At 39.2% G+C, this 24,868-nt stretch overlaps 3 protein-coding genes across 4 annotated transcripts; 1 reads left to right on the forward strand and 2 right to left on the reverse strand.

Annotated features, from left to right (window-relative positions):
* Positions 1–1,656: 1,656 nt before the first annotated feature.
* On the forward strand, positions 1,657–3,320 carry LOC128860280 (uncharacterized). The gene is made up of 3 exons (XM_054097702.1): positions 1,657–2,345; positions 2,412–2,570; positions 2,631–3,320. The coding sequence occupies exons 1-3, from the start codon at positions 2,297–2,299 to the stop codon at positions 2,732–2,734; spliced, it is 312 nt and encodes a 103-aa protein (XP_053953677.1). The 5' UTR covers positions 1,657–2,296; the 3' UTR covers positions 2,735–3,320.
* Positions 3,321–7,609: 4,289 nt separating this feature from the next.
* Positions 7,610–8,356, reverse strand: LOC128860279 (uncharacterized). Of its 2 annotated transcripts, none has more exons than XM_054097699.1 (2): positions 8,252–8,356; positions 7,610–8,194 (listed from the first exon to the last, which is right to left on the reverse strand). In XM_054097699.1, the coding sequence occupies exons 1-2, from the start codon at positions 8,289–8,291 to the stop codon at positions 7,884–7,886; spliced, it is 351 nt and encodes a 116-aa protein (XP_053953674.1). In that variant the 5' UTR covers positions 8,292–8,356; the 3' UTR covers positions 7,610–7,883. The 2 variants fall into 2 exon arrangements, with proteins under 2 accessions (XP_053953674.1, XP_053953676.1); XM_054097701.1 differs by having other exon boundaries at positions 7,610–8,188; positions 8,252–8,349.
* An 8,947-nt stretch (positions 8,357–17,303) lies between these two features.
* Positions 17,304–20,864, reverse strand: LOC128860281 (uncharacterized). Its single transcript, XM_054097703.1, has 3 exons — positions 20,692–20,864; positions 20,440–20,607; positions 17,304–17,583 (listed from the first exon to the last, which is right to left on the reverse strand). The coding sequence occupies exons 1-3, from the start codon at positions 20,735–20,737 to the stop codon at positions 17,510–17,512; spliced, it is 288 nt and encodes a 95-aa protein (XP_053953678.1). The 5' UTR covers positions 20,738–20,864; the 3' UTR covers positions 17,304–17,509.
* Positions 20,865–24,868: the final 4,004 nt, after the last annotated feature.

Raw genomic sequence — 24,868 nt, forward strand, 5'->3', positions numbered from 1 at the left:
CGATCCCACATGGATTGCGTTGCGCCCGATCGCAGCTTGCCCTACAGGGAGTGTCCGTTCTTTCTGCGGCATCGTAACATTCCTCGACGTACTCATTGTATTTCGGACTCGCCAAAATCGGATATCTTCTTCAGCGGTGGTACGCAGAGAACGAAATGTGCTTCATTATTCGTACATGCCGGTTTTTGGGCATAACTCTCTGAAAGTAGGAGTGACAGTTGAGCGGCTACTCTTCTGGCTTTCTGCTGTTTTTCGATGTTGAATATTCTTTGCGAAGTTAGATGCACATTTTTGTTGCACAGAGGTGTGTTCGGATTTTGGCTGCAATAAGAGATTGATCCGAGTCGATGTTGGATCCTCGAATCGTCCGTATATCGTAAACACTGAAAGCGTGTCTTCCATATACTGCATCATTGATCGTGTTTTTCGTAGCTTGATGAAATCTTTTGCGCTGGAATCTGGTGTTGAAGACTACCATGACACAATAGACTTCTTGCCTTGCATCTCTTGACTGGTGGTGAGTCAGTCTTTGTTTTTAGTAGAACACCAGCTAGTCGGGCAGAGTCACCTTTCCCATTAAGGTATGGACATTCTAAGTGTATTCCTTGAAATCATAGTCCCTCATTCGTTTGCTGTGGTTGTCCTCAGAGTGAGAAGTTCTCGTCCCTTGTACTTTAATTGTTGTTGAATGAAATTCTTTGAAGGAAAACCACGCAACTGCGTACGGTTATGTTAATTACATATGTATGTACATATATCATTTCTTTTGTTGTTGTTGTTGTTGTAACAGTATAAACATTCCTTATAAATGTTTCCAGAATTGTTGCAGCAATAAAAGGCTGAAAAATCTGTAGTGAAAAAGTTTAAATAGAAACAACTTAACATAAGAAAAGTGTGCAGCAATACCCAGATAGTAGTATGTATAATTCGAAATTTTCCCGATATATTTATCAGCGGATTAGTGCCTGCCTGTCAAACTTAGAGAATTTGTATATTTGCCTTGACTTCAGCTCTTCACAAGAAATTTTCATGACATATAAATTCACGCTGAAGAGAAAACTGCCTGGTAAGCTTCGATGAGCAAAATTTTATTAAATTAGGTTACTTATTTTATTTCAGTAAAATTGTGGAAGTTTTTTTTTAAATATATATAGGCGAAAAATTATCCAAAATGTGGTAGATCTACACAATTGCGGTAAACTGGCAACACTCGTTGTAACTGATATCTCCGGAAGAAGAAGAAGCTATAAACAAACTTTTATCAGTACAATACCAATTCAGAAGTAGAAAGCAAATAAATATCGGTTTTCTATAATGAGTACAAATTTTTTTGAAAATGGTTTACGGCTGGACAGATATAGCGGCGAGGACCTCTTCAGTATGCTTTTGCGCTATGGACTATTCCTAGGCGCAATATTTCAGCTTATTTGTATTGCCTCATCGATTTTACTACCAGCAGCCAATGAAGGGTCGAGCTGTGAAGATGGGAATGAGGTATTGAACTCATGAATGTCAAGCAAATAGAAAACGTATCTGAAGTGTAAAATTTGTATGTTTTTTTAAGGATTATAAGTTCAGCGGTGAAGTGGGCAATATACGCCGGTTGCACAAATTGCGCAAGCAGGAAAAAAAGAAGCGACGTTGATTTAACATTTCCAGCACAGTAAAATAAGTGAATTTAGATTTACATATATGCATACATATGAATGTATAACTAAGCTAAGGAAAAATTGTATACCGGCAATTAGTAAATTTGTTTGCTGATAATATCTTTTACACATTTGCTGATCGAACAACGCACACAGATAATGCAAAACAGATGACATGCAATATGAATTATTATATTTCCAAGTTAAGCACCTTAAAGTTAACTATAAAAATACGTGTATAAGATTGTGCGCTTTAAAATTAACCTCGAACAATGGAATGCATGGTTCAATACAAATTTTTTTTGTACATTACGAGGAAAGCGCCGAATCTAGGAAGATTATCTTACGAAATGAAGTAAAAAATGCAAGCAGATATGCATGGATGTCCATACATATATGCGTGTAAAGTTTATGCACACACATATGTATGTACAATACCATATATTACATATAACACAAATGTGGAAAATGTTTCACTTTTCGACGATAGTCTTCAAATGACGAATTAACAATAAATACTAAATTTAATATATTCGTGTGCACGGAAAGTTCTCAAGTAATTTTGTTATATAGCTGTTCTAAGCTATTCTAATTCTAACTATTTTAGTATATTCTAATTCTTTGCACCTATAAGGTTTCTTTAAAATATGCGCTTAACAGTTCTATTAATATTTTTATACGGAAAAGCAATAAATTGTAGGTAAAAATGAAGGATATGTTAATCCTGAAAATCAGTTTATTTATTTCTGTATTTATGCCAAGATGTTGCATGCAATGAAAAACGGTCTACGAACTGTGGTGATTTGTCTGATTGTGTTGCTGAAAAACCAAATATATGCGCATTGGACAAGCAAAATGTGTGTTTCAAATATTTTGACTCCTTGTGCCATTTAGAGTATGAGCAATGCAAACAGCAACTAGGTTTGTGACTAATTTGAATGTTTACAAATTTATAAAAAAATATTTTGGTCTTATTTGCAGAGTACTTAATTTATTTGGACAAATACTGTGAGAATGACGCGTTCATGTGCATCAAAGAAAAGGAAGATTTTTCGGAAGCTGCAACAGTCGTCCGCTTATTATAAATTATTCCATATAATTAACTACAACAACAATTTTTGTATAGCGCTAATTTACAGCGTCCAATTTCTAGTCACTAACCTTTTCATTACACATTCACTTGTTTAAATAGTTTTTATATATATTTTATTAGTTTTACAAATTTTTCTTCAATGCGCTTTTTCCCCGCCGCTTCAGTACGAAAGCAACAACACAACTCAATTGCAAAAAATTCTATCCACCACAGCGTTCACAATAATGTGAAATTCTTAAAACTTTTATTAAATTTATCCACTTTACCACTATAACTTTTCACTCCAAGTGATGTATTTCTTGGTCGAATTGAATGCGAAATATTGCAGAAAACATCGTTCACTATCTAGTGTCTATACTGAAATCGCTACGACTGTTGGACGTTCTTCCGACTGTCGGGTCTACGTTACCGGAACGACCCGGATTTACTATTATATATCCGGCCAAGGACTGTCGCTCCAGCAGCACTCCCCGTACATATATGGGGAATGTTTTTGCTGTTACAACAACAACAACAACAAGAGTTTTCGGATGAAAAGTTTGAATGATGATGACCTGATGTTTACGAAAAAATCTCCACTTCTTTGACTATGTGTGATCAGCAAAATCTTAATAAAACTTGACGGAGATGGGGTAAAAGTGGTGGCGTACGCTGATGATGTGGTGTTAATAGTGTCAGGACTGTGCCCAAATACGATCAGTGGGATCATCCAAAGGGCGTTAGGCGAGCTTAACTCTTGGGCCACAGGATGTGGGCTAAGTTTAAACCCGCGTAAAACAGAACTTATGCTTTTTACCACCAGATACAAGGTACCAATTTTTACCCTACCAAATATCAACGGACAAACTCTGTCTTTATCAACCAGTGCAAAGTACTTAGGGGTGATTTTGGACTCCAAACTTAGCTGGAAGTTAAACGTCGAAGAACGGGTAAGGAAAGCAGAAATTGCTTTATATCCCTGCACACGTATGCTAGGAAGAAGATGGGGTCTTCAACCTAAGCATACATTATGGCTGTATAAGGCGGTTATACGACCCATTTTAGCGTATGGTTCGGTAGTTTGGTGGAAAGCTCTAGGGAGAGAGTACAATACCAAATTACTCGGCAGAATACAAAGATCAGCCTGTGCAATAACGGTCGGTGCAATCAGATCATGTCCTAGAGAGGCTCTCAATGCACTGACACACGTTATTCCAATAGACCTACATATAAAGAAGACGGCAACCATGAGTGCATTTAGGTTAAATGAAGTGGGTCGCTGGAAAGGAAAAACTTATGGTCACGCTAGTCTATTATTGCGACAAACTCAGTTAACCTCGGCGAGGACTGACTACATCGTCCCGATGGTAACGTTCAATAGGAATTTTGCCACACTCTTTCCATCTAAAAAAGAATGGAATAAGGGATTCTCTCTAAACAACTTCGATACCACAGTCTATACAGATGGCAGTAAAATGTATTGTGGTGTTGGAGTTGGTATATATTCTCATAGACTTGGAATTGAAAAATCTGTGCGTCTCCCTAATACCAGCAGCGTCTTCCAAGCGGAAGTACTAGCAATTGAGGAAGCCTGTAGGTTACTAATCGCAGATTTCTCTTTTAAGGGCAATATCGCTATTCTTTCGGATAGCCAAGCCGCAATCCAGGCGCTGGACGCGACTATAACAACCTCTAAAGTGGTGGAGCAAAGTAGGAACAGCCTCACCAACTTGAGTGAAAACCCAAGAGTAACCTTAATTTGGGTCCCGGGACACCGGAATATAGAAGGTAACGAAAAAGCTGATGAACTGGCAAGAGGGGGATCTGCCATGAATAGCGCTCTTGCAGTACCAGTATTCACTCCACTAGGTGCGGTCAAGAATGCAATTTCCCTAAAATACCTTCGAATTGCAGATTGTAGATGGAGAGACCAGACGAAATGCAAAATTAGCAGAACGTTATGGCCCACCTACAACCGCAAGCAATCGTTGACATTAATAACCATGAAACGACGGGACACCTGTGGACTTACGGCAGTCATAACTGGCTTCTGGTCTATCGGAGAACAAGCCGCCAAAATGGGCATCCCTCACAACACATACTGTCATAGTTGTAAACAACCGGAGAAAAAGGAAACAATCTTCCATTTCCTCTGTGAATGCCCTGCCCTATGGAAGGACAGAATGTTAAACCTGGGCAAACCGCTGTTCGAGAGTCTCAAGCAACTGTCTTAGACGTCAACAACCTAATAAGGTTCCTAAACCGCACAGACTGGATATAGTCCTCCTGCAAATAACTATTAAACAATTTGGTAACGAGGATGTGGCAACAAAATGGTGCGGAAGCGCTAGTTGGATTCAGGATGAATCACCACTCTAACCAACCAACTAACCAACCATCCCCTCTAACAACTGTCAGGGGGTACCGATGTCCGGGTAGGAGGTCTCTAAGGCCAATTCAGTTCCCTTCCTGGCAAGTTCATCAGCAATTTCATTTCCCTCTATGTTCCTATGTCCTGGAACCCAGATCATAGAAATGTTACCTACACACCCAAGAGATTTGATCTCCTCCTTACAGCAGTTTACTAGTATCGTTCTGCACTATGGCGTCTTGGGAGCCTGGGAGTCTCCGTGCCTCACGAGCTTAACGAAAATAAAGAAATTCACCATTAAATTGCTTCTCAGTATCTCGCCCGCCATCGAGCAACACGCGGTCATAAACAACGCTTTTTGTACCGAATCCTTGCGGGAGATGGGAAATGGTGCCTATACATCAAAGGCCGAGAGTCAATCCGATCTTCATCCAAAGTAGATCATGACATCTGTTTGGTGGGATTGGGAGGGCCTGGTGCAATGGGAAATGCTCGAAAAGAATGCCACGATCAACAAGGAGCTTTAAAGTGTTCAGCTACATAGCGTGAATGAGGCTATTCGACTGAAAGGACCTGATCGACCTGGTAAAACCATATACCTTCACGACAACCCGAAGCCCCATGTTGTACAAGTTGTCAAAGCTGCATTCGAGAAGCTCGAATAGGCGGTCCTTAAACATCCGCCGTATTCTCGGGACCTTGCAGCGATCGATTACCATCTTTTCCGCTCTCTATCAAACCAAATGAAGGACGTTACCTTCGATAACAAAGAGGTCCTTAAAAACTGGCTCAATAACTTCTTTGACACCAGACCAGGCGATTTTCGGCGGATCGGCATAAAAAAATTAGTTGAGAGGTGGGAAGAGGTTGCAAACAGCAACAGAGAATATATATGTAACTGATTAACTTTTTGATATAAGTATTGCTGTGTTGTTGTATTGTAAATAAAAGTATTCGTCAATATAAAAAATAAATTGAAGCAAAGGGTTGTCATACGTCCTGCATCAAAATTTTGGGCGCATTCAAATATTTTGTTCTGAAAAAATGTTGAGAGACCAGACGAAATATAAAATTAACAGAATAGCCCACCTACAACCTCAAGCAATCGCCGACATTGATAAACATGAAACGACGGCACGCCTGGAGACTAACGGCAGTCAGACAGAATGTTAACCCTGGACAAACCGCTATTCGAGAGTCTCGAACAACTGTCTGGCTTAGATGTCAACAACCTAATAAGGCTCCGGCACCGCACAGACTGGATATAGTCATGCTGTAAATAACCGTTAAAAAAGTTGGTAGCGAGGATGTGGCACAAAAATGGTGCGGAAGCGCTAGTTGGATTCTGGACGAATCACCACTTCAACCAAGCAACCAACCATCAATTGATGAGCTGCCCTAATGCATTTGCATCACATAGAAACTTGCATCAGCTATTTTGACTGTTACTGGTATGAGTGTCAATAGCAAAAAATATTCCAAGATTTGGAAAGGAGTTACTTGTATGCCGCGATGTCTGAATTTGGTATCCCCGCAAAACTAATACGGTTATGCAAGATGACGTTGACCAACACCAGCAGCGCCGTCAGAATTGGGAAGGACCTCTCCGAGCCATTTGATACCAAGCGAGGTTTCAGACAGGGTGACTCGCTGTCGTGTGACTTCTTTAACGTGTTGTAATCGTACGAACCGCAGAACTTAATCGCTCAGGCACAATATTTTATAAGAGCGTACAATTGTTGGCGTATGCCGATGATATTGACATCATCGGCCTTAACAAGCGCGCTGTTTGTTTTGCCTTCTCCAAACTGGATAAAGAGGCAAAGCGAATGGGTCTGGTGGTGTGTTCAAACACGTCACTGTAGACAGTTATAATTTCGAGGTTGTAAAAGACTTCGTTTATTTAGGAACCTGCATTAACACCGATAACAATGTCAGCCTTGAAATCAAACGCAGAATCTCTCTTGCCAACAAGTGCTACTCTGGACTAAGTAGGCAACTAAGCAGTAAAGTCCTCTCTCGACGAACAAAACTAACACTCTACAAGGCTCTCATCATGCTCGTCCTAACGTATGGCGCAGAAGCTTAGGCGATGACAACATCCGATGAACCGACGTTTGGAGTGTTTGAGAGAAAGATACTGCGTAAGATTTTCGGACCTTTGCCCGTTGGCGACGGCGAATATCGCAGGCGATGAAACGATGAGCTGTATGAGCTTTACGACGATATAGACATAGCGCAGCGAACAAAGGTTCAGCGGCTACGCTGGCTGGGTTATGTTGTCCGAATGGGGAGAAACGCTCCGGCTCTGAAAGTATTCGATGCGGTACTCGCTGGTGGTAGCAGAGGAAGAGGAAGGCCTCCTCTGCGTTGGAAAGATCAGGTGGAGAAGGACTTGGCTTCACTTGGTGTGTCCAACTAGCGCCTGTTAGCCCGAGAAAAAAACGACTGGCGCACTTTGTTAAACTCGACCCAAATCGCGTAAGCGGTTATAGCGCCAATTAAGAATAAGAAGTATTCTAAGTAATAAAAAACATAATAAAATTTTATTTTCCACTTATAAGTGGCTGATTTGCACTTCAACACTGACATATAAATCTTATTCATATACGCATTACATAGTACGTATTTACGATAGTATATACATACATACATACATCCACACGTATGTATGTTATGTACTTTATTTTCAACTTCACGCACGCACGAAATTCGCATGTAGAAAAGTACGCAAAAAACAAAAACAGAGAGTGTAAAATATGATGAATTTGAAGTCGCACTACTCTCGTAATCATAGGATAAAGCGCTGCATAAAATTGAACACCGAAGTAAGCATCGAACGCATTAAACTTCTCTTGTCTTCCGTCGGTTCTTCGCTGTCATCCGGCTTACTGGTTGTCACATTCAAGTTCGGAAGTATATTTTTGCCGAGTTGCCGCTGTTTTTCGAACATCGTCGTCTCGGGATAGTAAATCTCACCCATGCCAGAATGTTCGATTTCATTGAAACGTTCATCATTCGCTGGATCCATTACGAGAAATGCGAGACGCGAGGCGAGCTCATCACTGGGACGTGCAAGTATTAGTGTTGGTGAAACTGTAACTGGTTCCATATAAATATTAAATAAAAACTAATCAATCGAGATTATCGCTTACTTACATGCCACCAAAAGCCAAAGAAATTTGTGAAGCGCGCGCATTTTGAGAACCGTTAAAATGGAATTGAAATGTTACTTTCTGGTGTACAAAAAACACTGCAATGAATTTTTGCTTAGTTGCGGGATTTATTAACCAAATCTACGTGACAAACTTTAATTTCTAATTTTAGTGATTTATAAAGATTTCTTCGACTTATTTATGAAAGTATTTTGTATATTTTTCGCTTGAGCACGTTTTGAAACCTTAGTTTTGCGTATGCATATCTGTGTATATATGTATGTATAATATATGTTTATACATAGAGGTATGTAAGCACATACATACATATAATACTTATTTATGCATGTACGAGGTGTGTTCAAAAAATAAGGTGATATTTAATTTCTCTTCAAAAATATTTATAAATTCATCAATTGCTACTTCATCTCCTTCAAAGTAGTACCCTTCAGCTATTCAGTCTGTGCTAGAAGAAAAGAGCCGGCTTTTTTCTTGTAACTTGAAGACATATTTCGTTCCGCTTTTTGCTGCGTTATAGTCTCACTCAAGGGCTACGACGCTAGTGCTAACTCAGGTTAGTGTCGTTCGAAACTTTTCCGTAACCAAACAAAAGTGCGTGAGAAGTACGCGAATCGTTCGAGGCGGTATTTTTTTGCACGCATTCGAAAGTGCCGAAATTATCTTACGCCGTAGCTGCAAAAGTAATTAAAAAATCAAAAAAGTTTGTTGTGATGTGGAATCAGTGGTATAAGGTGTACAAAAATGTTGATGACACGATCAGTTCTTGCTAAAAAGCGAATAGATGTGAGTATTAACACCATCGAACGTCGACTGAAGGGGGCGAACATATCCTACCGTCCACATCATCAAAACCACAGCTCTCTGAAAAACACATTGAGAAACAACAAAACAAGAAAATGACGTCACAGTATTGAACTGGCCTTCCCAGCCCCCAGACGTCAACACCATTGAAAATGTGGGGGGAACTATGAAAGCCCATCTTGCCGGGAGGCCAGTCCATGATTTAAAGTACTATAACTCATGCGTCAAGTTCGCAAAATCTAGTTCTGTTTGTCGACGAGCTACGCAGAAAAGCTGGTTCAAAGCATGCCGAGAAGATGCCAGGTTATATTCGACAACGATGTAGACTACACGGTTTGTTGAGTAATTGCGACTCGTAGTTTTTGTATATACATACGAGCACATCTTTTATGCTTCATGAGTAATAGCGGTTCCTTTTTTCTGACACAGACTGTAATACACTTGTGCCAGCGTTTTTTCCAACTCTTGAAGCAGTTCTGAAATGTACTTTTTGGTATGTCTTTGAGCTTTCCCAGCCATTTGGCTTTTATCTCCTTGATCGTCGCAAAACGCCGTCCTTTCATGGGTCTCTTCAATCTTGGGAACAGGAAGGGGACAAAATCTGGTGAATGCGGTGGCTGTGGCACGATAACGGTGTTGATTTTGGCCAAATAATCTCTCACGAGCAAAGATGAGTGAGAGGTGCAAAAGCATGCATTTTTTTCCACAATTCCAGACATAACTTCAAGACAATACTCCTTATTTACCGTACGAACTCCTGATGCACTACGCCATGGTAACTGCCATGGCAAAACAGTGAACAAAACCTTGACATTTGATGAAACTTGGCGTGCTTTTTTTGGTCTTGGCTCTCTTGGACTCTTCCATTGGGATGATTGGACTTTGGTTTCGATGTCATAACCATACGAGTATACCCATGATTCGTCACAAATCTGGACCATCGTTGACGTCATTCAACAATTCCAGAGCGATGCTCATGCGACGTTGTTTTTGGCTGAAATTCAGCAATTTTGGAACGAACTTCGCTGCCATACGCTTCATGACCAAAATTTCCGAAAAGATTGCATGGCATGAGCCAACTTATATACCGATATCCTCAGCAACTTCTCTAATTGTGATTCGACGCTTTCCCTTAAGAATTTTCTTCACTTCCTCAACATTTTCGGTTGTTGAAGCGGTGGGGCGTACAGAGCGAGCGTCGTCATTCACATCTTCTCGACCTTCTGTACCACCTGTAAACATTTTTTTGACTCAGAGTACTCTCGCCGTAATCCACTGTCAACATTTCAAGTTTTTGGTGATACAGAATTTGATGCAACTTCTTTGATGCATTTTTTTCGATAGCAGAAAATTATTATTAAATATTATTATTGACGCCACTCACAAACAAACTAAAGTTGCTTTATTGCTAAAACCGTGAACATATCTTCGAGACGAGTGTACCAACATAAAAAAAAAAATACTAATCGAAAGTCGAAGCCCGAAAGTCGTAGCCCGCGAAATTTGAAAATTCACTTTATTTTTTGAGCGCACCTCGTATGTAAGAAAACACGGTTCACATTCGTGAAACTATGCGTTTATATGTAAATATAACAGCTATGATGAAAGCAATTTGAAATTTCATTTTAAATTCATAATAAGCGGACCGGAAATATGACTTGCCTTTGTCTTCTTTTTATATCCGTGCACAATAGTGAAGTAGGAATTGATTAACAGCGATGCGAACGATCGTCTTGTCTGTCAGACGAACAGTTTGTGGGTTGCCACTTTGGTAAATAGTTACCAAATTAGGTAACTTTTTTCCCCTTTGGTGAAATGAAGTAAAATGATAGTAGGGGGAGATTTGCACTTCCACGATGTACAGAATGCAAAGATGTGGCCAACATCAAGCCGTTAATTGGCTCTTAGCGTATTTGAAGAAATCTAATGAGGGATATGACTACAGGTTTTTTACAACAGAGGCCAACAAAAAACAGTGATCTTGTTGGTAATATACGAAAAAATCTGTGCCGGCACTACCCACTGTTGCCATATGAGCAATGACTGATTGGAAGAATGTATGAATACGTGTGAAATGGGGGTGCCCAATAGTGCTGTCGGTTACAATTTTACTTCGTATGGACAAATCATGTAATCGATTATTCTTGTGCACTTGAGGTCTTTTGTGCCCTCTACTCATTAAAGTGCCTCGTCCAAACCCAGTCCTCTGAACTAAGTTTTATAGCTTAATGAATTTTAGCATTAAAAGAGTGCAAGTTTAAAATTGCTACAAATTTTGTTATTGTTTATAATTTTTTCTTGGTGGTGTTGCGTATTGGCTCCAGACAACAAATGAATGACAGGGAAAGATTAGTATAAATCAACGAGAATTTTGCGCTTCTCCAAACTTGCACTTTATTATACTAAAATTCAATAATCTATAAAAATGCGTATTAAAATTTTGTTAAGAATTTAATTTAATATCCGTGAAATTATGATGAACATATTGTCGAATTTTTCTAATATTTGTACAAGGTTGAACGATATTAAGTGTTCAAATACAAAATTGTTGAAAAATGATTACAATTTTAGCTCTATATGACCACCTTTTGCCTTGACTATAGCCTTCAAACGGTCAAAAAATGAGTTGCTTGCTGCACGAATGTGATCTTGAGGTATTTTGGCCCATTCTCGTATAATCGCTTTTTTCAGCGCATCAATACTGGCATATTTTTAGTCCTCACCTTGCTTTCCAAAATGGACCAGATGGAATAGTCCATCGGATTTGCGTCTGGCGAATTCGAAAGCCATTGTGTGGAACATGATTTGTTGAGCATTCTTGGTTTACACGAGCTTTATGAGACGGTGCCGAGTCCTGTTGGAACGTCCATGGTCTACGGCCGAAATGTTTGCGTGTCTATGGCTCTAAAGCAGCTTCTAAAACATTTTCCCGATAATAAGTCGCATTCACTTCGACACCAGGCTCGATAAAAACGATTGGAGAGCGTCCATCAGCGATCACTGCGGCCCAAATCCACAGCGTTTTGCAATGCTACCCAGTATCACTGTAACGTTTTATAGTGCGATACACTAACATTTTATTCACTTTGAGGTGACTGAGCTCACGAAGAATGGCTGGTTGTGATTTTCCAGCCAAATATAACGCAATCACACTATTACGTTTGAATTCCATCACAGAAAAAAAAAAAAAAATCAACAAAACTGAGACGCAAATGCTTTTGGCTTACGAACAATATATTGAACTGTCATTAGCAATTTTGACGTTGATGCCATGAACTGTTTTACAGATACTCGTACAAGCAGTGTGAAGTTGGTAACACTTCATATCGCTCACCCTGCAGTTTGCAATATTCTATATAAATTCTGTTTAAATTGTTGGAAAATTTGATGGGCTTTTGAAAAATGTGGTATCACACAAAGATTGAAACTTTGCGTTATATGGGGGAAAAATACCCAGCATCGGAAAAAACGTGCAAAATTCGAACAGTTTTCGGACTACTTCAAACTTGCACTTTATTATACCAAAATTTAATTTATAGCCAATTATGCGTACCAGATTTCTTCACAAAAAGTTTGCAAACCCAATGGAACTGGGTTTGGCTGAGCATATGTGTTCTGGTCGTACGCGGCTGAAATGTCCTGTATTTCTTCTCGTTATGGCATCACATGCGAGAAGAAGGTGTGTTAGAGTTTCTGGGAATTGGTTCCAAAACGACAGGAGTCGGTAGACTGCTCAATCTGCATTGACTTGTGAGAATGCCCATTAGCATGTCAAGAAAGGGCTGGGAGCCCATTAATAATGAGGTCAAAATGTTTCTAGCCAATGAATTCGATACTTCGTTCCTAGGTATTCTTTTGGGACTCATATGAGCCGGGCGCGATTGTGCATTCTTAGCAAATTTAATTTCCCGGCGCACTCGACGACTAATCAGAACTTAACCTCAAAGAATGACAATGCATTGAGGGCAGCCTGGCTGTTGCTCAGAATTGCGATTCGCTCATTCCGGAGGTTTCTATCGGAAGTGGTGTTTGAAAATATACATATGGCATACACCTCCGCTTGTAAGATCCTGGGAAAACTATCTATCTAATATGCAATTAATTATATGTTGACAGTGAGATTACAAAATTGTTTGGAATGCAGATTACGAACTTTACGTTCATTGCGAATAAGTCGTAGTAGATGAAGAAGAACATATTTGCATTTGAAGCAAATGGTCTTATACGATAAAGGTTGTGCTAAATTACGTGTAAGAAAAATAAATGAAAAACAGCTGGCATCCGTGACGTTATCTGTACTTCGTATTTTTACTTTTGTCTGTGTTCTGTTGATGGTGGAACAAAAAAAGTACATTGTGTAAAATAAGTACCCGGAATTAAAAAAAAAACACATTGTTTCATATTATTCATCATTATTTGTTGGATCGCCTTCAAAATAGGCTCCTTTTGAGCCGATACAAATATTCCAACGAACAACCCAGTCATCCATGGCCCGCTGGTAGGCCGGCGCCGGGATGGCCTTCAGCTCCTTTAGCGAATTTTTTTTAATGTCTTCAATCGACTCAAAACGCCTTCCCCGAAGTGGCAATTTTAGTTTTGGGAAGAGAAAAAAGTCACAGGGTGCGAGATCTGGCGAATACGGTGGCTGTTCGATAGTATTTATTAAGTTTTTGGTCTTGTATTCGCGTACAATCAAGGCTCGGTGCGATGGCGCGTTGTCGTCGTGCAGAATCCACGAATTGTCCTTCCACAATTCGGGCCGTTTACGGCGAATGGCTTCACGTAAACGCCTTAAAACGGATAAATAATATTCCTTATTAACCGTTTGGCCCTCTGGAAGGAACTCAGAGTGCACCACGCCTTGGTAATCAAAGAAAACCGTGAGCATAACCTTCACTTTTGACCGGCTTTGGCGTGGTTTTTTTGGATACGGCTCGTTCTCGAAGCGCCATTCAGACGATTGCTGACTGGTTTGCATATCGTACTCGTAGACCCATGTCTCATCACCAGTTATTATGCGTTTCATGAACGTAGGGTCCGTATTAGCTCGGGAAACCATGTCTTCAGAGACCTCCTTCCGATGCTCTTTTTGCAAAAAATTGAGTAAAATTCGCCAAGTAAACAAAAGATCAACTCACTTTGACTGCAGAATAAAACACACTAAGTAATAGATCCCGTTCTAATAAGGCTTGTGCATTCAAGGACATGTGTACCAACATGAAAAAACCAAATTTGAAGTGTCAGGTATTCCCGGGAGAGTTTAAATTATAAATTCCGGGTACTTATTTTACACAATGTATAAATGAAGTGCTTTTAATTTACAAGATATATTCAATAAGTTTAATAGATAGTACTGGGTTAACTTAGTGTGATCTATTCTTCAATGCGTGTAAATTTTAGTGAGTTCTTTCGTAAAGGTTGTTGGATAAACGGACTTTCTCCATTCGGGATGGAGTTGGGACCAACAGTTGGGTTTTAAAGAGGAAGTGTGGCTGGTAGATTTTAAAGGATGGTTAGGTTTCAAGGGCCGGTGTTGATTTTGAATAAAATACAACTTTTTTAAGAAATTTTTATCATTTCTCTTTATTATGATAATACTGGTATGTCTCAATTACGTATGGAATGAAATATTGGCCAAAAGCCGCCGCGGCCTCGGCGGCACACCTCCATCCGATGGTCCAAATTTCGAAATATCGATGACGCTGAGGCATAATTGAGGTTCTATGACGTTAATGTGCCGAATTATCTCATCCTTTAGCTCTTGAATTGTTGCGATGTATCGACGTACCCCTTTTCTTTCGAATAACCTCAAAGAAAGAAGTCCAACGGTATCGTTGACGTTTAGGTGTGGCTCACATTCAACATCGGCCCTTGAAATTTAACCACCTTTTATTTCAGAAGATTTTGTTTTGCTGATAAGTAATGCCTGTTTGGAAGCTGAATAATGCGAATTGTAGTAGAAGGAAGCTCGATTAGTGGATTTTTGGGGCGGATTAAGGGTTGATACCCGTCATGAATTCAGCTATTTAGACATTTCTTTTAAATAATGCATTCGCGATTTTTTTATTCTTTTAAACCGGCATCAGAAGGTGATGATTTGTAAATGTGTTAAGGACTTTTTTCCTAGATCTTAGGATGCTCAGACTTTTGTTCTAACACGCCGAGTAAGTTTGTAAAGCGGGAAATTGCTTTGTGGTATTGCAATATTAGCGGATGATTTGATGGCTTTTGTATAATTATAGAATCGCATGACTACATTTTCAGTGCACTTTGGCCTTTTCGGAGCGCCATAAGGGGTTCTTAGTATTAAAGTCCCCTAAAATATAGGTTATTGTTTGCTTGTTTTAAGAATTTGTCCAACACTTGTCGATTTCGATGATAACGACTGCAATGGTTCCAACGGCAGCCGGTTCCACGTACCGGAATGACTCGGATTTTCCCGAATAAGGGCTGCCGCCACAGTAAACTAGTCCTATTCAATGCGCTTAAGCTCGTCTATAGTCACTGGCATCGAGCCTAACCCTGGAGCAGAAGTTTATTTCTGCTGCATTGCGGTGCAACGGGTTATGCCTCTTTATGACCTGTTCTGGCCTTAAGGAGTGGGCGCCTTTCGCCTCCACGGCCTTTACTTCGCACAATGCGCCGGAGCCTCCATTAAGCACTAAAATCGAAACCTCTGCAACTTCTTGGAGCTCACCAGAGCCCATTACTCCCTCCTTCTTTCCTTTTACCTCTGGTGTGAGCAAACTCAGGTCCATCGTAAGGTTCATGTCAAAGCCCACGAAGTACAATGACAGAGTGGCAATCACTTTTCACATCGTTTGATTGACAAATCCAAGCGCCGTGTTACCACACTATTGAACACGCTGCCAAACAACAGTGCACCGCTTGCCTTCTCCAGCGATGAAGTTGAGGTGGCCATCAGGTGGCTTTTGCGACATCTTCACATCGTGGTTATTGTGCCGGTAAACGAGTATAGTAAGATGCTGGGCAAGCAATCCTGGCTGGGCTGCTAGAAACCATCCTTGCCGACACTTGCCGGAGGCTAAGCCGCATTCCAAGCGAGTCAGGAGACAAATTTCAACTACATTGACGAAATTAAGGCCCGAATAAAACTACTAGACCAGACAATTTATAGACGGGCATTGAACAACATTTATCGGAAGTCTCTTACTACCTTCTTAAACTGCTGACCCCCGGTTGCCGTCATAGGAGTCCAATCGCTATACATTAGAGCGGGTCGATTTAAAAATCGCTCATTGCTCTGTGAAAATCGTATTCTAGGGATCAAAATAAGAAATTTTGCCGAAGGAACAATACCTCTAAAACGAATTCTGATGTCCCCCAATTTGGGTCGAACGAAAAATCCCACTTTGACCCATTTAGAGTGCTCCAATCGAGTCCCAAATGTATGACCGACCCCCACTAACTTTGGACGGCCGATCCACCCATGCCAGTGGCACACCCCCTGGAACTCCCCTGGGGGGTTCCCCATACAATCATTTCAAAATATCACCATTTTTGGCCTTTACATGAGAAAAGAAACTAAAAAGTTCGACCCAAATTGGGGGACATCAGAATTCGTTTTAGAGGTATGGTTCCTTCCACAAAGTTTCTTATTTTGATCCCTAGAATATGATTTTCACAGAGCAATGGGCGCTTTTTTTCCTCCCCACAAATCGACCCGGCCTACTATACATCGTAGGCGAAAAGCTTTAGCTGCCTCGTGAAACCTGCATTATCTTGGCCCGACATACTCAACACATTTCCGGCATCTAAAGGTACCCCGCATGATACTAACCAACTATTCACATAACCCTTTTAAGAAATGCAACTAACACCCCTCTCCCTTTGGACGCACCATGTCTAAACAGCATGCTTCTTGAGCTTACCCGTCACATGAGATTCAAAACGACGATCGCTGACTTCACCATGCTTAGTAGGGCTTGATAAACTGCTGCAACACAACAACAACGAAGCAAAATATAAACTTCACCTTCAAGTGAGCGGGAACATAAAACTACAGAAATGCAAATTCGGTTTCCCCAAAAGAAAATGCTATTAATTTACTTACAAGGGACGTATAAAAAGGGGATTTTGCTAATTTGAGGTCTTAATAAATGGCGCCCAGTCTGCGTGGATGTAGATCAAAAAGCATTACACAAGTTTTACACTTTTCGTGCCTCTAAGCCAAGATAAATCTAAGTGCATCGTCAGAGAAGGATAACTCAAAATTCTAATTTTCACAATTTCACATTAAATAAGGAGAGATTTTTGTGAGAGTCAAATCTCTACTGATTTATACATTTACAATATATTTTCGACAAGGAATCGGCTTAAGACTATTTGTAGTGATAAATTGAGTATAATATTGCTTTACATTTAGATGGCATGGAATTTGAAATAATTTATTAAAATACATATAAAAATAGTTGAGCTCTCAGCAAAGCCTATAATCTGGATGAGTTCTTCGTTCAGCTAAATCACATAGAGACATGTCCACCGTCTCGAGATCTGAAATGAAAATGAAGGTTAAGATAGAGTAGTTATGAGTTTTCAAACTTATGTTAATTAAATTTGGTTACTTATAAATTACTTCAACGCATATTTTTTAATAAATGAAAAAACAGTAAGAAGGCTACATTCGGTCCGGATCGAATTTTTGTGGAATTTAATTTCAGCTGGTAACAACAAACTGGTAACAACAAACTCAAAAACAATAAGAGTTATAGTTTGTAGCATCAGATGGACGGACCGAAATTAGACTTAACATATAAAAAATGGGCGAAATTTTATCCGATTTTAATAATATTCATGACGGATCTAACTGAAATGACGAAGATTACGTATACACAATTGGGGCGTTTTTAATTAAGTCATTAAAGATATACACGCATTTATCCGAAAGTGGGTGTGTCATTGCTCATCTTTTCACATTTTACGCGTATCGTACTTATCTTCTTGGATCATCATTTATACCAAATATGAGTAATTTTGCTTTGTTTATAGCAAAGATAAGAAAATGATGTCCGAATTTTTTTCGAAGAACCTGTTTCTGGGTATTTTCATTCTTAATGGTCACATGTCGGTGAAAAAATCATCCGATCAACATAATCTGTCTACTACTTATATATATATATATGTGTGTGTGCACACCCTTTTTGAGTGTTTGGCCGAGCTCCTCCTCCTATTTTTTGCGTGCGTCTTGATGTTGTTCCACAAATGGAGAGACCTACAGTTTCGAGCCGACTCCGAACGGCATATGATTTTTTTATGAGGAGCTTTTTCATGGCAAAAATGCACTCGGAGGTTTGCCATTGCCTGCCGAGGGGCGACCTTTATTAGAAAAAACTTTTTCTTCACTTTCGCCTTTCACCGAGATTCGAATCTTCGTTCTCTCTGAATTCCGAATGGTAGTCACGCACCAACCCATACGGCTACGGTAGCCGCATACTACTTAGTTTTTTTAAAACGATGCAAACTGAAATGATAATAAATTTTCAGGCATTTTCCGAAATTGCACGTCTTTAGTTGTTATTTTGTAGTTGAAAAAATTGTGAAGTTTTGAAATTTGAGGTAAAATATAGTTTGCGCGGAGCGATATAAACTATTAAGAAAGAACCTGATTCCATCAATGAAGCGAGGGCGATGAAAAAAGGGGGGAATGATGTTACTCTGCCGAGCTCCGATGAGCCCTGCAACCTGCAATTGTGGTGCTTTGTGCGAAGTCGAGGCTGTACGGGTAGGAGGCGTCTGATGGCGTGAACAGCCTGTAGTCTATCTTCTGTGGATCTTGAAGACCGAGGAGGTCTTAAAGTGGCTCTACCCATTGAGTCGTCTAACCGTCTAACCGCAGGACTTAACTTCTTGTTCAAGGCTAGGCTCGATGATAGCCCCCCTTAGAAGAAGTAAATGAAGCACTTTAGCTGCATACAGCTGCTTCAGTGATGATAGCCAAGGAGTGAGTGAAGTTCAGCGCACTGGACATGGCTAGTTTATTGAAGCCACAACCCTTTGTCGGGGGGGAAAAACGCGAGCCATTGCGCTACGTACAACCGTACAGGCTGTCATTTTAATATTTCGGAAATTGTATTGTTTGGGCTGGTTCTTGAAAAGCGTCTCCCATTTGTAAAAAATGTGACATATTTTATGTCACTGAAAACTTTCTAACACATAATGTATTTTATTTATTTAGCACTAAACCTACCGGTATTTTATGTATTCCTATTCCTACCAATGTGGGTCAAATGACCCGTCTTTAAAATATTATATATATTATTAAGTTCACATATATTTCTCGGTAAAACAATTAGCAAGAGAAGAGTAAATCTTGAAAAATACATTCGATGTACTTTTTAATAAAAGTCGTGAAGGCAACCGACGATTTAATAATGTTATTTCTAAGAACTTCTGACAAAAAGTTTAAAAAGGGGCATTTGACCCGTACATGGTAGGTTTAGTGTTAGATACGTATGTATGTATGCCCAAGAGTTTCGTCGCTAAACTATATCTCTGTGCTTCTCCATGTATTTTTTGTGTAATTCCTCTTATCTGCTCTAACAGATTAAAAATGCTCTCGGTGTAAAATAGAGTTTTTCACTTAAACTTCTTCATTTGCATTGCGTTTACTTTTTCCCCTAATTTGCCTACAACAGAAGTCTCCCTTCACGCCATCCTCCGCTTTCGTTGTTCAAAAGCAGTTTCAATGAAATTTTTCGCCTTGCACATGGCTCTCAGCTCTCAAGATCAAGGGGAAAACAACAAAAAATTTTTTGTTTTAATGAAAATTACCGTTATGTGGTTAATGACCGTTTTCGCCCATTTTCAATACCAAACTACCCTGGCCAAAGCGTAATTTGTGTACCCAGTTTCACAGAAATATATTAATTTTTGCTCGAGCTCTCGTGCGCACGCACGGACAGGCGGATGGACAGACATGGCTAAATGAATTTATTTTATTATTCTGATCCTTCCGTAAGTATATATGTATGTACATATATGTTTATATTTATCGCGCATCCTCTATACTGTTACATACAACCGTTATGCAAACAAAATTATAACGGCCTTGTGTAAAAGTGCTCGGGCAAAAAACCACCAAAATACTGAATTTGATTGAAGCTTTTATCTGATGAAATTTCTTCGAATTCGAGTTCCATCTAAGCGTACTTCTATTTAGCGAGTATATACAAGCATATATATATGTATATGTACATATATATATTTTAAATATAAACCTACGTAACCTAAGTTGAAATGGAAAACACAACTTACGGGTCTACTCAGGAAGCTTTCGCTTGCTTACTTAGGTTATAAAAAAAACTATATATCCCGCCTATTTTATTAACTGCAACTGTATATGGTACTTACTGTGCTTCGAAGAGCATTTTAACCAATCATACTGGCATTTATTGTTAAATCTGGCATAGCAATTGCTGTCATAACCACAAACGCGATCGACTGTTGCCGGACATTCCTTGATGCATTGCTTCGGCTTGGATTGTGCAGCCGTCGTAGTTAATGTAAAAACGATGAGTACTAAAATTAATTGTGAAGAGTTCAGTTTTTTTGTATTTTACTTCGATATTTCGCACTTCACCTTATATTATAATTTATACTTACCAAAAATGAAACAGATTGCAGACATATTTAAAATTTGGTTTTTCATCTTTATTTGAAAATATCTAGTTTTTAATTATCACAATAAAATTTTTCGAACTTAAGTAAAACCACGTTGGCGTAACAATCTATCTATGACGGGATCTCTTCTGCGACTATTAGTGCGGCGTTGCCTAGAGTGTTCTCAGTAACGTTGAGCATATACAAGTTTCCGTTATAAAGCTGGATTTTATATTTTCGCACATACACATATACGTATATAACTGTGTGCGCTGCGGTTTACAGTAGACTCCAAATGAGGTGAATAAGGCGAAGAAAGTATAAAGATAAGCTTTCTTGACTTTCTCTGCGACGCCATGCTGAGTTCTCTTATGGAGTAAGAAAAGGTAAAGAAAGTATAAAGAAAAGAAAATCTCAACGCGCTTACTGCATTCAATGTCATGTGAGGAAAGTAGTAACAGAAGAGCAAAAAAAAAAAAACAAGTGCAATGTAGATATTTTGTTTTTGCTTTTGGTCTCGGAAATGTCCAATTCTATAAAAGTTTGTAACAATTGTTACAAATTATCCCGTTTTGGTGTTCATGTACGCAAAAACTTGCAAAGTAGGGGAAAGTAAGAGAGAGCAAAATGGCATTTCATTGTGGAGGGAAGTTGCAAGTTTTTATTGGATACATTTTTACTTGTAAGAATTAGCAAGCGAAAATACAGCTGATCGCAAAGTAAAAATAGCCGCGAGTTAAAATTTGCGAATTGCAATTTCTAATGGAATGTTCTTCATTTGCACTTCATTTGCTTAATTATTTTTTTCTTTTAATTTAATACGAGGCAGCTCAAGAGAAAACACTTTTAATTGTTGTAATTTTTCCTGCCAACATTTTAATCAGCTGTTCGTAAAACTTGCAAATCGTTACTGGTTTTGCGTCCATGTACTTTTTTTTTTGGTATTTTTCTCTTTGAGATGAAATTCTCGGAAATTTAGTTACTGGCTAGTTACTGGATAATTTTAACATGAACAGGCCTAATGATTGATTACTAGAATGCGCCATCTGTGATATTATTTCTGGCTGTGGCGAACCGATTGAATATGCAAGAAGGCGAACGATGTTGTAGGGGAAATTTGCTCGTGAACAAGAACAAAAGGCGCAATCGAAGTCAATGAAAGATGGCTTTAATCTAAGCTGGTTTGAAAATTTATGCGATTAAATAAGAATAATTTTAAAATTATCACAGGACATTCTAAAAGGGCGTTGTAGATTGAGTCATTCTATTGTTAATCTGAGCATATGCTCCAATGGAACTTGCGAGCTCTGTAGGGAGGAAGATGAAACTGCCAAGCATGTGTGGAAATCGTGCCCAGCACTGAAGCATAAGCGGGAAAAACACCTGGATAAACATATTTTATCAGAGAAGGATGTAAAAAACAATAAAATAGAAGAAATATATTATTAAAATATAAATATTCGAAATCGAAGTTGGAATTCGAATTTGTTGTTGTTGTAGCAGTTTACTAAACCCTGCCAGTGCGGATAGATGTTGTTGGGAGTGTGGAGTGCTGGAATGACAGTCCTTGGCCGGATATATTGAAATCCGTTCCGGTAACGTAGAACCGACTGTCGGGGGAGCCAACGGGGGCAGAATATATCTTTTAGGTGGCTGTGTTAAATCCCCTCACAATGATAATAATTATAAGAATATAAACGAAAAGCAATAAAACTATGAAATGGATAAAAATTTAGTTTTGGGAAAAAGAAATCGATTATTTTCTCGGTAGATAGCTGTACTGAACGATATCTCGTAAAATATCGATCAAACAATTTAATGTTTATGCTTTTTGTTACTAAAAAACTCTTTTGCTGTATTTTTTTTTTGTTCCATTCAGTTGTGAATTACAGGGTGTTAACAATGGAAGTCAACAAAAAATCACAGAACTAATTGAAGTTGACCGGCTATAAAACAGTTTTAAGCCATTTGCGCAAAGTAACAAATAAAAATAAAGAATTTTTCTTTCTCCAAACTAATATTTAATTATTACGTCAGGTTAGCGGCTCGCGGATATCGCCACCTTCTTATTTTTTCCATCAAGGATGTGACAATGTTGTAATATCTGTTTTCGGACTAATGAACGGGGAATGGAATGGGTATAGACCGGCGCGTAGTCGTGGTGTAAGCCCCAGCCGTCTCGGTGCGTTGGGGCCATACAGGAAACTTTGAATCAAAAAGGAGACATATTTACAAACCGTATTTTGAGAATAAAGGATTGCCTGCCGAGGGGCGGCCGCTATTAGAAAAAACAAACTCTTTCTTCATTTTGGTGTTTCACCGAGATTCGAACCTACGTTCTCTCTGAATTCCGAATGGTAGTCACGCGCCAACCTATTCGGCTCCGTTGAATTTACTATACGAATAAATTAAATCTTAAAAATCTATTTGTCTAAGACATAAAAAAAGAAAAAAATTATTTTAGATTTGTTCAAATATTTTAGAGCTGACCGTATTTGGCGCCAATGAGCTGAGATTATCATTTAATGCGCCTCATACATACCATATTACGTTATATGTCCAACTACATACATATTTATTAGTACTCGTATATATGCACGGCATTGCAAGTACCACGGAAATTTCACTGATAATAACGGCCATTAAATATGTATGTAAGATTTATACTAACTCGCGCTTATCATATACATATTTATATATATATATGTATATATGTATGTACGTACGTATATAATTTCCATACTTGATATTTAAAACATATAAGGGGCGGATTTGGATGCTGTCTACGTGGCTCGTGGACACAGCGATTATGATGAGATAACATAAATGCTCACATATATACATATATTTCGGATTGTGAATACACCCATCCACACATACAAATTAAATTTGAATATACAGCGGCCGCCGTAGCCAAATGGTTTGTACGGCACTAACATTCGGTAGTACACGGGTTTGAAGCCCGCTGTGGGGTCGACACACTAAAATGATAGTAAAGAGAGACAATGGCAAACCACAGAGTGTATTTTTCCGTGAAAAAGTCACTCATGGAAAATCATCTGCCGCTCGGAAGTGAGATAAAACTGTATTTGTGGAACAACATCAAGACATATAAGGGGGATTTAATAAGTACCCGTGTTGAAGACTCAATTTTTTCAAAATCTCCGTTTTTTTCAACGTAGTCCCCTTCTAAAAAGATACACTTCTCCCAACGCTGCCGCCATTTTTTTAACCCTTCCAAAAAATAGGATTTGCTGAACTCTCCAAAATTCGCCTCTGTCTCGGCGATGACTTCCTCGTTTGAGCTAAATTCTTTTCCCGTGAGCCATTTCTTCATGTTAGGAAAGAAGAAAAAGGTCACAGGGAGCAAGATCGGGTGAATACGGGAGGTGCGGTAGCGATTCATGCAGTTTGCCGGCGACAACTCCGGATGTAAGTGTTGGTGCGTTATCGTGGGGAAACAGCACTTTCTTTTTCGCAAATGCGGGCGCGTCTCGTTTAATTTTGTGTAAAAGCGGTCTAATAACTATCCAGTGAACGTTCTTCCGTTTTCTAAAAAATCCATGTGGATGACGCCGTTCGCATCGCAAAAGATCGTCACCATGATCTTTCCGGCCGAGATGAAGACATCTTATTTTAACACATTGGCTGAAAAATCCTGGGCCTCACAAAGAACACACATTTTTTTGTTCCAATTTAGCTTTATTCATTAACATAATTTCTATCAAGAACCACGTAAGCTCTAACATTTCAATTTTGTAGAACGATTTATCTTTTGCCTCGAAATATGCGTCAGTTTCAGTGGAAACCTCTTCATTCGAGCGAAATTTCTAACCGACGAACATTAATTAGGTCTACGAACAGCCCAGTAGTCGGAGCCAGGAGCCATATCTGACACGATGCGTTGTCTGGAGGAAACAAACTTTGGAAACCACTTTGAACAGAGCTTTCTCATAGTCAAATGCGCATGCAGTAAAAAGCCAACACGTTCGTTTGATATCTTCACGAGACAAGCTAACTCACACAACTTCACTTTTCGAGCAGACAAAACGATTTCGTCGATTTTTTTTTGCTGTTTCCTGGTGTTACAGCCCCATTTGGACATCCACATTGGAAACATCATCGGTGTCTCTACGCTCACGTTTGAAGTGGGCAAATTATCATTTCATTCTTGTTTCTG

The sequence above is a fragment of the Anastrepha ludens genome, chromosome 4, assembly GCF_028408465.1.
Source record: "Anastrepha ludens isolate Willacy chromosome 4, idAnaLude1.1, whole genome shotgun sequence".
Classification (NCBI taxonomy): Eukaryota; Metazoa; Arthropoda; class Insecta; order Diptera; family Tephritidae; genus Anastrepha; species Anastrepha ludens.

What these genes read in the sequence shown, in the direction of transcription:
- LOC128860281 (XM_054097703.1), bottom strand. Translation starts at nt 20,737, where the DNA reads ATGAAAAACCAAATTTTAAATATGTCTGCAATCTGTTTCATTTTTG. An exon ending in TGCAATCTGTTTCATTTTTG is followed by an intron (nt 20,608 to 20,691) that starts GTAAGTATAAAT and finishes AATTAATTTTAG; the next exon opens with TACTCATCGTTTTTACATTA. An exon ending in AAAATGCTCTTCGAAGCACA is followed by an intron (nt 17,584 to 20,439) that starts GTAAGTACCATA and finishes TTTTCATTTCAG; the next exon opens with ATCTCGAGACGGTGGACATG.
- LOC128860279 (XM_054097699.1), bottom strand. Translation starts at nt 8,291, where the DNA reads ATGCGCGCGCTTCACAAATTTCTTTGGCTTTTGGTGGCAT. An exon ending in TCTTTGGCTTTTGGTGGCAT is followed by an intron (nt 8,195 to 8,251) that starts GTAAGTAAGCGA and finishes ATATGGAACCAG; the next exon opens with TTACAGTTTCACCAACACTA.
- LOC128860280 (XM_054097702.1), top strand. Translation starts at nt 2,297, where the DNA reads ATGCGCTTAACAGTTCTATTAATATTTTTATACGGAAAAGCAATAAAT. An exon ending in ATACGGAAAAGCAATAAATT is followed by an intron (nt 2,346 to 2,411) that starts GTAGGTAAAAAT and finishes ATTTATGCCAAG; the next exon opens with ATGTTGCATGCAATGAAAAA. An exon ending in GCAATGCAAACAGCAACTAG is followed by an intron (nt 2,571 to 2,630) that starts GTTTGTGACTAA and finishes TCTTATTTGCAG; the next exon opens with AGTACTTAATTTATTTGGAC.